At 47.4% G+C, this 14,233-nt stretch overlaps 1 protein-coding gene across 3 annotated transcripts in view; it reads left to right on the top strand.

The window, feature by feature from the left end:
* The window catches only part of LOC139251727 (interferon-induced protein 44-like), a 38,372-nt gene that overhangs the window by 19,865 nt on the left and 4,274 nt on the right, over positions 1 to 14,233 (top strand). For all 3 annotated transcript variants that reach the window (XM_070873276.1, XM_070873277.1, XM_070873278.1), the window contains exons 5-6: positions 8,918 to 9,080; positions 9,174 to 9,271. In XM_070873276.1, the coding sequence (XP_070729377.1) occupies positions 8,918 to 9,080; positions 9,174 to 9,271 (261 nt within the window). The remainder of the gene's footprint in view (positions 1 to 8,917; positions 9,081 to 9,173; positions 9,272 to 14,233) is intronic.

Genomic DNA, 14,233 nt, shown 5'->3' with positions numbered 1-14,233 from the left:
CTACCAAAATTCTCTGGACTCTGGGGAGGTACCAGTGGATTGGAAAGCAGCTATGTAATGCCTCTGTTTAAAAAAGGGGGCAGACAAAAGGCAGGTAACTATAGGCCGGTTAGTTTAACATCTGTAGTGGGGAAAATGCTTTGAAACTATCATTAAGGAAGAAATAGCGGGACATCTAGATAGGAATAGTGCAATCAAGCAGATACAACATGGATTCATGAAGGAGAAATCATGTTTAATTAATTTACTGGAATTCTTTGAGGATATAACGAGCATGGTGGATAGAGGTGTACTGATGGATGTGGTGTATTTAGATTTCCAAAAGGCATTCGATAAGGTGCCACACAAAAGGTTACTGCAGAAGATAAAGGTACGCGGAGTCAGAGGAAATGTATTAGCATGGATAGAGAATTGGCTGGCTAACAGAAAGCAGAGAGTCGGGATAAATGGGTCCTTTTCGGGTTGGAAATCGGTGGTTAGTGGTGTACCACAGGGATCAGTGCTGGGACCACAACTGTTTACAATATACATAGATGACCTGGAAGAGGGGACAGAGTGTAGTGTAACAAAATTTGCAGATGACACAAAGATTAGTGGGAAAGCGGGTTGTGTAGAGGACACAGAGAGGCTGTAAAGAGATTTGGATAGGTTAAGCGAATGGGCTAAGGTTTGGCAAATGGAATACAATGTCGGAAAATGTGAGGTCATCCACCTTGGGGGGGAAAAAAAAAAACAGTAAAAGGGAATATTATTTGAATGGGGAGAAATTACAACATGCTGCGGTGCAGAGGGACCTGGGGGCCTTGTGCATGAATCCCAAAAAGTTAGTTTGCAGGTGCAGCAGGTAATCAGGAAGGTGAATGGAATATTGGCCTTCATTGCGAGAGGGATGGAGTACAAAAGCAGGGAGGTCCTGCTGCAACTGTACAGGGTATTGGTGAGGCCGCACCTGGAGTACTGCGTGCAGTTTTTGGTCACCTTACTTAAGGAAGGATATACTAGCTTTGGAGGGGGTACAGAGACGATTCACTAGGCTGATTCCGGAGATGAGGGGGTTACCTTATGATGATAGATTGAGTAGACTGGGTCTTTACTCGTTGGAGTTCAGAAGGATGAGGGGTGATCTTATAGAAACCTTTAAAATAATGAAAGGGATAGACAAGATAGAGGCAGAGAGGTTGTTTCCACTGGTCGGGGAGACTAGAACTAGGGGGCACAGCCTCAAAATATCGGGGAGCCAATCTAAAACCGAGTTGAGAAGGAATTTCTTCTCCCAGAGGGTTGTGAATCTGTGGAATTCTCTGCCCAAGGAAGCAGTTGAGGCGAGCTCATTGAATGTATTCAAGTCACAGATAGATAGATTTTTAACCAGTAAGGGAATTAAGGGTTATGGGGAGCGGGCGGGTAAGTGGAGCTGAGTCCACGGCCAGATCAGCCATGATCTTGTTGAATGGCGAAGCAGGCTCGAGGGGCTAGATGGCCTACTCCTGTTCCTAATTCTTATGTTCTTATCATATATGGAACCGCTCGGGCCTTGTGATGAACGGACCGTGTATCAGGGAGTAGATGGATCTGCACTTTGGTGCCTGTGAAGTTGCCGATGTCTGGCTCAAATAGCGACTGAAATGTTTTCGCACTTGAGGGCACGAAGCGCCATCCACCAAAGACAGCGCTTTGATGTCATTCTAGTTGCATCGGATCTTTCCTAGTCAGCTTCTGCCGAACAGCATTGGGCCATCGCCTGGTACAATCCATAGTGATAAATCATGCACAGCTCCATCATACAATACCTTCACTGTCACTGGTATGAGCTCTTTGGTGTAAGTGCACAGCTTTGTATGAATCGGCCTTTGTGCCTTGATGCCCCAGTTTCTCAAAAGTCTTCTGGCTTATAATTGACTGACTCTCCCCCGTGTCCAATTCCATGGAAACTGGAATGCGGTTTAATTTGACTTTCAACATTATCGGAGGGCTTTTGGTGGTGAAGGTGTGTACCCCATACACTTCCTCTTCAGCCTTGGGTTGAGTTGCCTCTCTTACTCATTCAGCGTGATCCGTGCCAGATCGGACATCTTCTGCCGACTCTGCCACATGGTGAGTCGCAGCAGGTTTGCACATTCGCTGGAGGTGCCCCATTGTTCCACAGCCCTTGCACACGTAGTGCTTGAATCGACATTGATGGGCTCGATGATTACCCCCGCAGTGCCAACATGGTGTTAATGGATTCGCATTCACGCCCCACGGCAGACTCCGTCATCCTAGGTCTGGCCTCTGCAGGCGTGTGGGCCCTGCCGTGTACAGTTCTGCCTGCTGAAGGCATTATTTTATGCACAGTACTTGCTGATGAGCTTCGATGCTGAGAAGATAACTGCTTACTTATCGTTCGTGAACATGAAAGCCTGGGTTATTGTGATGGCCTTGTTCAGATCTAGGGATTCGGCAGACAGCAGTTTGCGAAGAATGATCTCGTGGCCGATTCCAAGCACGAAAATGTCCCGCAACATTTCCCCCAAAAATCCAGCAAATTCGCACGGTCCCGCAAGGCGTCTTAGGTCAGCGACATAGCTCGCCACGTTCTGTCCCTTGGAGCGATGGTGCATATAAAAGCGATACCTGGCCATCAAGATGCTGTCCTTCGGCTTGAGGCATTCCCGAACCAGCGTACGCAACTCTGCATATGCCTTGTCCATTGGTTTCGTCGATGCTCGCAGATTTTTGATGAGGCCGTATATCGTGGACTCACAAACGGTGAGGAAAATCGCCCTGCGCTTGACCGCGTGACTGTCTGTATCCAGCTCATTGGCCACGAAGTACTGGTCAACACGCTCAACGAAGGCTTCCCAATCATCACCCTCAACAAATCTCTCAAGAATGCCAACAGCAGCCATAACCGTGTGAAAGGTCGTGATCTGTTACTCGTCGCCAATTGTTATGTTCAGCATAACTCCACAAGACTGTATGCTGTAAGCTCAAACTGATGTGACCTTAGTCTCTTTAATCAGACTCCAGAGTGAAGAAGCAGCATAACAGACAACCTTTTATACTTGCTTGCATGAGGTGTGCAGGTGACCCTTGGGTCTCCAACAGGTGTGCCCCCTGGTGGCAAGACTTACACTATTATAAAGTTTACATACATAACACTGTGGAAGAGCAGAGGGATTGGGAAGGCACAGGTTCACAGGAATTAGAGGCAGAAAGTCAGGTTGATGAGAACATACAGAAACTAGTGGCATTCTCGATTTTATTAGAAGAAATGTAGAATAAAAAAAGCCAAGAGGTAATGATCAGCTGATAGAAAACCTTAAGCCCTCGGTTTGAGTACTGTGGGCTCCACACTATACAAGCAATGACGGACAAGTAAAGACCATCTGGTCCATCAAGCCCGTCCCACACAATTGCAAGACCTTGTGTCATCATCATAGGCAATCCCTCGGAATCGAGCAAGACTTGATTCCACTCCCAGAGTGAGTTCTTTGATGGCTGAACGGTCCGATACGAGAGCCACAGACCCTGTTACAGGTGGGACAGACATTCGTCGAGGGAAGGGGTGGGTGGGACTGGTTTGCCGTGCGCTCCTTCCGCTGCCTGCGCTTGGCCTCTTCACGCTCTTTGCATTGAGACTCGAAGAGCTCAGCGCCCTCCCGGATGCACTTTCTCCACCTCGGGCAGTCTGCGGCCAGGGTCTCCCAGGTGTCGGTGGTGATGTCGCACTTTACCAGGGAGGCTTTGAGGATGTCCTTGCAACGCTTCCGCTGTCCTCCTTTGGCTCGTTTACCACGAAGGAGCTCCGCATAAAGCATTTGCTTAGGGAGTCTCGTATCTGGCATGCGAACTATGTGGCCTGCCCAGTGAAGCTGATCGAGTGTGGTCAGTGCTTCAATACTGGGGATGTTAGCCTGAGGACACTGATGTTGGTGCGCCTGTCCTCCCAGGGGATTTGCAGAATCTTGCGGAGACATCGTTGGTGATATATCTCCAGCGACTTGAGGTGCCTTCTAGACATTGTCCATGCCTCAGATCCATACAGGAGGGCGGGTATTACTACAGTCCTGCAGACCATGAGCTTGGTGGTAGATTTGAAGGCCTAGTCTTCAAACACTCTTTTCCTCAGATGGCCGAAGGCTGCACTGGCGCACTGGAGGCGATGTTGAATCTCCGCATCAATGTCTGCCTTTGTTGATAAGAGCCACCCGAGATATGGGAAATGGTCCACATTGTCGAGGGCCGCGCCGTGAATCTTGATGATTGGAGGGCAGTGCTGTGCGGCGGTGACAGGCTGGTGGAGGACCTTTGTCTTACGGATGTTAAGCGTAAGGCCCATGCTTTCGTATGCCTCAGTGAATACATTGTCTATATCCTGGAGTTCAGCCTCTGAATGTGCGCAGACGCAGGCATCGTCCGCGTACTGTAGCTCAACAACAGAGGTTGGGGTGATCTTGGACCTGGCCTGGAGGCAGCATAGGTTAAACAGCTTCCCCACTGGTTCTGTAGTTTAGTTCCACTCCAGTGGGGAGCATGTTGATTGTGAGGTGGAGCATGGCACCGAGGAAGATTGAGAAGAGGGTTGGAGTGATGACGCAGCCCTGTTTGACCCTGGTCTGCACATGGATTGGGTCTGTAATGGATCCATTGGGAAGGATCACGGCTTACATGTCATTGTGAAGCAGGCAAAGGATGTTGACAAACTTTTGGGAGCATCCGAAACAGAGGAGGACGCTCCATAGACCCTCATAGTTGACCGTGTCCAAGGCCTTTGTAAGATCGAAGAAGACCATGTATAAGGGCTGGCGCTGCTCCCTGCATTTTTCCTGCAGCTGTCGCGCTGCAAAGATTATGTCCGTGGTGCCCCGTAGCAGACGAAATCCGCATTGTGATTCCGGGAGGAGCACCTCGGATACAGGGGGAGGAGGACTCTAGCAACAACTTTCCCAGTGGCTGATAGCAGGGAGATTCCCCTGTAGTTGCCGCAGTCGGACTTGTCCCCTTTTTAAAAAAATGGTCGCAATCATTGCATCTCTCAGATCCCCTGGCATGCTCTCCTCCCTCCAGATGAGAGAGATGAGGTCATGTATCCGCGCCAACAGCACCTCTCTGCCATACTTTAGCGCTTCAGCAGGGATTCCATCCGCACCCGTTGTCTTGTTATTCTTCAGCTGTTTTATGGCTTTGCCTACCTCATGCAATATTGGAGTTTCATTGAGTTGGTGACTGGTCGCATGCTGCGGGATGGAGTCAAGAACACTCGAGTCAAAGGCAGAGTCTCGATTGAGGAAATCTTCCATCGGGCCCTGACAGCCTCGGTGTCCTTGATGAGTGTTTCCCCATTCTTGGCCAGGAGTGGGGTGGGGCCTTGGGAGTTTTGACCGTAGGTGGCCTTGACTACAGTGAAGAATCCTTGCATATCATGGCTGTCGGCCAGTTGTTGCATCTCCTGTGCTTTCTCCATCCACCACCTGTTCTTTAGGTCCCAGGTTTTTTGTTGGACCTGAGCCTTCAGCCATCTGTAATGCTGTTTCCCGAATTGGGTTGTTGCTTGAGACTCAGAAATGCTTTGCGCTTGCGATCTATTAGTTCATCGATCTCCTGATCATTTTCATCAAACCAGTCCTGGTGTTTTCTGGTTGAGTGACCAAGTGTCTCTTCACAGGCACTGGTTATAGAGACCTGGAGGGCAGACCAAGCGCTGTGGGCATTCAGCATCTCAGGGTCATTAAGGCTCGCCAGGTTAGCTGTGAGGTGCTGGCTGTATACGGCTCTCTTAGCTGGGTCTCTAAGTGCCCCGGCATTAACTTTTTTATGGAACTGCTTCTGCTGTCCCCTCTGCTTTGGGGTAATGTTAATGTTGATGATGGATTGGATTGGGCGGTGGTCTGTCCAGCAGTCGTCAGCTCCTGTCACGGCGCGGGTGAAGTGCACATCCTTGCGACCCCTGGCTTGGACGATGACATCGTCAAGCAGGTGTCAGTGTTTGGAGCGAGGGTGTTGCCACGATGCCTTGTATTTGTCCCTCTGGTGGAACAGGGTGTTGGTGATGAGGAGTTCATGTTCTAGACGTTTTGTCAGGAGTAGGGTACCACTGGAGTTGGCTTTCCCTACCCCCTCTCTGCCAATCACGCCTCCACAGAGGGCTGTGTATCACAACATACACTCCACCCCACCCGAAACCACGTGACCTCCTGAGAGAGGAAAAAAAAACAGATATAAAACCCAGGCCAATTTGGGGGGGAAAATCTGGGAAATTCCTCTCCAAACCATCTCGGCGATCGAAGCTAGTCCAGGAGATCGCTCTGGCCTTGAATTCCCTGCAGTACCGACCTTCTATAAGAGGTGATCTCTGTCCCAGCCACAAACAATTCCAGCTTTCACTTGAAGGAATTCAGTGAGTCTGCATCCATCACATGAGAGAGCAGCTTGTTCCAGAGGGCTACTATTCTCTGGGCAAAGAACCAAATCCTGACATCTAACCTAGATCTAGCCCTATACAGCTTAGATTTGTGCCCCTGGTCCTGCCTAACCTATTTAATTGAAATAAACGGTCAGCTGGATCACTGTCTATTCCCTTCATTATTTTATAAACCTCAATCAAATCCCCCTAGACTCCCCCTTGGACTCTATCCAGATTCAGTACGATTTACCTGTATGAGCAAATACAAATACAAAGGCCTAGAAATTCGTGGTGATCACAAAAGCTGCCGGTGCCACCACGGCCTGGGGTTAACGGGTTGACACTGGGGATGAATTATCATTAGCCCAGCGCGCTGACCAGTTGGCCTTGGTCTCGGCGGCGGACCCCAATATGGTGTCCAGAATCAGCGTTGCAGATTCGAACAACCTCCGGGAGCGAGGCTGTGATTTCGCAAAGCACATGTGGCTTTCTTAAAAGGGCAATGCATTGTCATTTTCTTAAAAGGGCAACGCCTTCCAAAATGATCAATATCATCATAGATAGTCCCTCGAAGCGAAGATGACTTGCTTCCATGCCAAAAAAGGATGAGTTCACAGGTGTTTCAATGAAGAACCTAATATTCCAGATCTTGAACTACATTCTGAAGGATAGAAGATGCCTGTGCGTGGATTTTTTAACGTGTGTGACTGTTGCACGGAGCTCGGTCTTGGTCCAGTGGCAAGGGTTATCTAAGACGACTGGAGAACAGCTCTGCTGCACGGACCAAGTGCGCGCACACAATGCAGTGTGGGCTGGCCCGTGCTGCCCCTGGCCCCGAACTCACGCCTCTCCTGGGCCCCGATCACATCCCTCTACAGTCTCTCGCCGCTCCTGCTGTATCTGCCCACTCTCCAATCACCGAACTGGTTCTTGATGATGTCTCTCTTCGCTCGCCCTCCTGCACCAGCTCACACTGCTCTCTGAAGTGGCATATGCCTCCACGCTGCTCCCAGGCATCGCACTTCCGCTCCTTTTATGGCCCTGACCTGCCGCTGGTGTTCTCACGCAGGTCGAGCATAGCGAGTGCTGCCCTGCAGTTTCAGAGCGTACATCACATCCATGGCAGTGACCGTCTTGCACTTGGCGTGCTCAGTGTGGGTGACCGCATCCCTGATCACATTCTTCAGGAAAACCTTCAGCACCCCGCGTGTCTCCGCCTTTTCCCAGTCCTTTGCCTCCTTTTACCTCTTCCAGACATGATGATTCTTCACAGGAACATAAACTGAAATATGATAAAAATCACGTAACAATAAGTGGTTTTCAGCCCTTAAGGCTCAACTGCCTTCTCACAAAAAAATTAACGCTAAAAAGAATTCCCGAATGGGAGTCTTCAGCTCTTAAAGCTTCATTGCCTTCCGTACCTTGTAAAATGGGAAAAGTGCTTCAGCACTAACCATAGTGGCTCAGCAAGTCAGGGAAGGGGCACCCAGGGGCTTTCACTCAGCACTCCAGCTTTGTGCAGAGGATCAGCACTGCAAAACAGGCCCTCTACCCAGGGAGGCCCTCAAGCAAGGAGGTTGTGGGACCACATCACCAACGCCCTCACTGCCAGCAGTGTCGTGCCCCCACCCCCCTGCCATCGCCCCACCCCTCCCCACCACATGGCTCCAGTGCCCAAAGAAGCTACATGACCTCAGGCCACTGGTCAAGGTCAGTGAATGCTGCTTCAAAAGCCGTCTCCTACTAACTGCACCACTAGCCTCACACACTGCTCAATGCATGACCCCCACACCCTCAATCACTCACCTACCAACAATCTGTACCAAACACGAGACACACCTCCCATTCCTAGCTTTTCTGTGCTACTGTAAACTGCTGAAATCAGTTAAAGGGCATTCGTAACTGGGTTTATATTTAAAATCATTTAACATCGAAAAATCATCTGAGGGAGCATGCTAGATACAAGGCATATTAATCTTTAGATTATAGAAATATTAAAATAGCCTCTATGTTAAAGCAAGTTTTCATGGATTTCAATTAAGTTGTTTTATTCCAGGTTATATTTTAAAATATGGATCTGTAGCAGTGGAAAATGCTGTGTAAACAATGCTGTGAAAATGTCAGGAAAACACCAAACCCAAGGCAGAATAATAGAGAAACAGTGAGAAAAGTCCGAGAGTAACACGCAGAGAAACACATAGAGAGGTTACAGAGTATCACACAGGGACAGAGTAATAAAAAGATAAATGCACAAAGGGAATGAAACAGAAAAATACAGAAAGTAGGAGAGGCATAGGCACAGCTGGAGTTTGACAGTGAGAGGCGGGTGGGGGAGACCCTTACTGACACCGAAACCCAAGACTGAGGTCGCGACCCCTCTGGATCTCAGTAGGATTGGTGAATGAGATGCATGGACCTTGTCTGATGGGACTAGGAACCCCTCCAGTCATCATTCACCATTGTGCTGAGTAGATGTAAACATTGTGCCGTTGGTAGCTTTTAGTATAACCCATTCACTTTTCTCTAACTTAGATGCAGGAATTCAATCCTGATTCAAATGATGCCAAGTATCCCATCGTTCCGAAAAATGTAATTCATGGAGTCGTATTCGTTGTTGACACCAACATCATGGACAACATTTCTGATGATTTGATGAAGCAGTTTCAGGAACTACAAACCATTGTGGCGAAGAAATGTATGTCTCAGTTTCTCTTTCTGCCTACGTAACCTTTGTCGCCATTCAGTTTTATGTTTAACATTCATATTTTTATCAAATGTCTCTTTTCAGATATTTACAGGATTGTGATTGGGACCAACATTGACCGATTAGAAATATCAGAGAAAGACTATCATCGCATTTATGAATACAAACCACTACAGCAGAAGGTAATGAGTGTGTTTTAATTTGTAGAATCAGGTGCATTGATATTAATACAATTGAAATCTAAATTGTTCTCAGGATGTGGGCGTCACTGGCAAGGCCGGCATTTATTGCCCATCCCTAATCCCCCTTGAGAAAGTGGTGGTGAGCCGCCACCTTGAACCGCTGCAGTCCGTGTGGTGAAGGTGCTCCCACAGTGCTGTTAGTTCCAGGATTTTGACCCAGCGCCGATGAAGGAACGGCCGATATATTTCCAAGTCAGGATGACTTGGAGGGGAACTTGGAGGTGATAGTGTTCCCACGTGCCTTGGACCATGGTCCTTCGAGATGGTAGAGTTAAAGGTTTGGGAGGTACTGTCGAAGAAGCCTGGGCAAGTTGCTGCAGTGTTTCCTGTGGATGGTACACACTGTAGAGGCATTGCACGGTGGTGGAGGGAGTGAATGTTTAAGGTGCTGCATGGGGTGCCAATCAAGATGACTTTTTTTTCCTGGATGGTGTTGAGCTTTTTGAGTGTTGCTGGAGCTGCAACTCATACAGGCAAGTGGAGAGTATTCCATCACACTCCTAGCTTGTGCCTTGCAGAGTTGAGACAGTCACTGCAGAATACCCAGCCTCTGACCTGCTCTTGTAGCCACAGTATTTATGTGGCTGATCCAGTTAGGTTTCTGGTCAATTGACCTCCAACCACCACAACCATCTTCCTTTGTGTTGGGTATGACTCCAGCCAGTTCAGAGTTTTCCCCCTCGATTCCCATTTCCTTCAGTTTTACTAGGGCTCCTTGGTGCCACACTCGGTCAAATGCTGCCTTGATGTCAAGGGCAGTCACTCTTACCTCATCTCTGGAATTCAGCTCTTGTCCATGTTTGGACCAAGGCTGTAATAGGGTATGGAGCCGAGTTGTTCTGGCGGAACCCAAACTGAGCATCGGTGAGTAAGTGCTGCTTGATAGCACTGTCGACGACACTTCCATCACTTTGCTGATAATTGAGAGTAAGCTGATGGGGCGGTAATTGGCTGGATTGGATATGTCCTGTTTTTTTGTAGACAGCACATACTTGAGCAATTTTCCACATTGTCGGGTAGATGCAAGTGCTGTAGCTGTACTGGAACAGCTTGGCTAGAGCATGGATCATGGTGTTAGCTGCTTTCAGTCACAGTACGTGTGCGATTAAAAACAAGGTTCGCTCACTGAAAATAGTTGTATTGTTACAGTAAGCCCCAAAGTATAGACATTGGCCAGGGCTTTCTTCCCCTCCCCAAGTTGGTCGGGTGCATATCTCCGGGGAGGGCAGTACTGAAGGGTCACTGAAATGCATGCAATACAGGAGGCTAGGTTTAGTTGTGAGACCTGTCACAGTGAGGTAACGCAGGCAGCCAACACGACATGCATGGCCTTCTCAAGGGTGTCACCCATGGCTCAGTGGGTAGCACTCTCACCTCTGAGTCGGAAGGTTGGGGGTTAATAGTCCCACCCCAGAGACTTGAGCTGAAAATCCAGCCTGCCACTCCAGTGCAGTATTGAGGGAATGCCGCACTGTCGGAGGTGCCATCTTTCAGCTGAGACATTAAACTCTCAAAGTGGATGTAAAATTTCCCGTCTTGAAGAAAAGCAACGGAGGTCTCGAGGTGTCCTGGTGAACATTTATCCGTCAATCAAGAACTAAAAACAGATTATCAAGTGATTTATTTAATTGTTATTTGTGGGAGCTTGCTGTGCAGAAATTGGCTGCCACATATTTGGACAGACTGGTTTTTATATAACGCCTTTCTCCATCTCAGATTGTCCCAAAGCGCTTCACAGACAATGAAATGTAGTAACTGTTGTAATAAAAACATAAAAACATCGAAAATAGGTGCAGGAGTAGGCTATTCGGCCTTTCAAGCCTGCACCACTATTCAATATGATCATAGCTGATCATTTTTGCAACTTCAGTACCCCATTCCTGCTTTCTATCCATACCCCTTGATCCCTTTAGCTGTAAGGGCCACATCTAACTCCCTTTTGAATATATCTTAACGAACTGGCCTCAACAACTTTCTGTGATAGAGAGTTCCACAGATTCACAATTCTCTGAGTGAAGAAGTTTCTCCTCATCTCGGTCCTAAATGGCTTACCCCTTATCCTTGGACTGTGACCCCTGGTTCTGGACTTCCCCAACATCGGGAACATTCTTCCTGCATCTAACCTGTCCAATCCCGTCAGAATTTTATATGTTTCTATGAGATCCCCTCTCTCATTCTTCGAAATTCCAGTGAATATAAGCCTCGTCGATCCAGTCTTATATGTCAGTCCTGCCATCCCTGGAATCAGTCTGGTAAACCTTCATTGCACTCCCTCAATCGCAAGAATGTCCTTCCTCACATTAGGAGACCAAAACTGTACACAATATTCAAGGTGTGGCCTCACCAAGGCCCTGGACAACTGCAGTAAGACCTCCCTGCTCCTATACTCAAATCCTCTTGCCATTTGCCGCCTTCACCGCCTACTGTACCTGTATGCCAATTTTCAATGACTGATGGACCATGACACCCAGGTCTCGTTGCACCTCCCCTTTTCCTAATCTGTCACCATTCAGATAATATTCTGCCTTCGTGTTTTTGCCACCAAAGTGGATAACCTCACATTTATCTATATTATACTGCATCTACCATGCATTTGCCCACTCGCCTAACCTGTCCAAGTCACTCTGCAACCTCTTAGCATCCTCTTCACAGCTCACACTACCAACCACCTTAGTGTCATCTGCAAATTTGGAGATACTGTATTCAATTTCTTCATCTAAATCATTAATGTATATTCTAAATAGTTGGAGTCCCAGCACTGAACCCTGCGGCACCCCACTAGTCACTGCCTGACATTCTGAAAAGGACCTGTTTATTCCTACTCTCTGCTTCCTGTCTGCCAACCAGTTCTCTATCCACGGCAATACATCGCCCTCAATACCATGTGCTTTAATTTTGCATACCAATCTCTTGTGTGGGACCTTGTCAAAAGCTTTTGAAAGTCCAATACACCACATCCACTGGTTCTCCCTTGTCCACTCTATTAGTTACATCCTCAAAAAATTCCAGAAGATTTGTCAAACATGATTTCCCCTTCATAAATCCATGCTGACTTGGACCGATCCTGTCACGGCTTTCCAAATGCGCTGCTATTACATCTTATATAATTGATTCCAACATTTTCCCTACTACCGATGTCAGGCTAACCAGTCTATAATTCTCTGTTTTCTCTCCCTCCTTTTTTTAAAAAGTGGGGTTACCGTAGCTACCCTCCAGTCAATAGGAACTGATCCAGAGTCTATAGATTGTTGGAAAATGACCACCAATGCATCCACTATTTCTAGGGTCACTTCCTTAACTACTCAGGGATGCAGACTATCAGGCCCTGGGGATTTATCGGCCTTCAGTCCCATCAATTTCCCTAACACAATTTCCTGACTAATAAGGATTTTCTTCAATTCCTCCTTCTCGCTAGACCCTCGGTCCCCTAGTATTTCCGGAGGGTTATTTGTGTCTTCCTTAGTGAAGACAGAACCAAAGAACATTTCTTTGTTCCCCATTATAAATTCACCTGCTTCTGATTGCAAGGGACCTACATTTGTCTTCACTAATCTTTTTCTCTTCACATATCGATAAGAAGCTTTTGCAGTCAGTTTTTAATGTTCCCTGCAAGCTTACTCTCATACTCTAGTTTCCCCCTCCTAATTAAACCTTTTGTCCTCCTCTGCTGAATTCTAAATTTCTCCCAGTCCTCAGGTTTGCTGCTTTTTCTGGCCAATTTATATGCCTCTTCCTTGGATTTAACACTATCCCTAATTTCCTTTGTTAGCCACGGTTGAGCCACCTTCCTCGTTTTATTTTTACGCCAGACAGTGATCTTTAAATGTCTGCCATTGCCAATCCACCGACAACCCTTTAAGTATCATTCTTCAGTCTATCCTAGCCAATTCACGTCTCATACCATCGAAGTTACCTTTCTTTAACTTCAGGACTCGAGTCTCTGAATTAACTGTGTTACTCTCCATCTTAATGAAGAAATCTACCATATTATGGTCACTGTTCCCCAAGGGATCTCGCACAACAAGATTGCTAATTAATCCTCTCTTGTTACACAATACCCAGTCTACGATGGCCAGCTCTCTAATTGGTTCCTCGACGTATTGGTCTAGAAAACCATCCCTTATACACTCCAGGAAATCCTCCTCCCCCGTATTGCTACCAGTTTGGTTAGCCCAATCTATATGCGGATTAAAGTCACCCATGATAACTGCTGTACCTTTATTGCACGCATACTTAATTTCCTGTTTGATGCCATCCCCAACCTCACTACTGTTTGATGGTCTGTACACAACGCCCACTAGCGTTTTCTGCCCTTTGGTGTTCCGCAGCTCTACCCATACAGATTCCACATCATCCAAGCTAATGTCCTTCCTTACTATTGCATTAATCTCCTCTTTAACCAGTAACGCTACCCCACCTTCTTTTCCTTCCTGTCAAGCCTTCCTGAATATTGAATATCCCTGGATGTTGAGTTCCCAGCCTTGGTCAACCTGGAGCATGTCTCCGTAATCCCAATTACATCATATTTGTTAACAGCTATCTGCGCAGTTAATTCGTCCACCTTATTACGAATGCTCCTCGCATTGAGATACAGAGCCTCCAGGCTTTTTTTTTTAAACACTCTTTGTCCTTTTATAATTTTGTTGTAATGTGGCCCTTTTTGACTTTTACCTTTTGATTTCACTGCCCTCCACTTTTCCTCATCTCCTTTCTACCTTTTGCTTCTGCCCCCATTTTACTTCCCTCTGTCTCCCTGCATAGATTCCCATCCCCCTGCCATATTAGTTTAAGCCCTCCTCAACAGCACTAGCAAACACTCCCTCTCGGACATTGGTTCCGGTCCTGCCCAGGTGCAGACCGTCCGGTTTGTACTGGTCCCACCTCCCCCCAAACCGGTTCCAA

This window comes from Pristiophorus japonicus, unplaced genomic scaffold (genome assembly GCF_044704955.1).
Source record: "Pristiophorus japonicus isolate sPriJap1 unplaced genomic scaffold, sPriJap1.hap1 HAP1_SCAFFOLD_433, whole genome shotgun sequence".
Lineage (NCBI taxonomy): Eukaryota > Metazoa > Chordata > Chondrichthyes > Pristiophoridae > Pristiophorus > Pristiophorus japonicus.
This window is presented reverse-complemented; position numbering and strand designations above follow the sequence as displayed.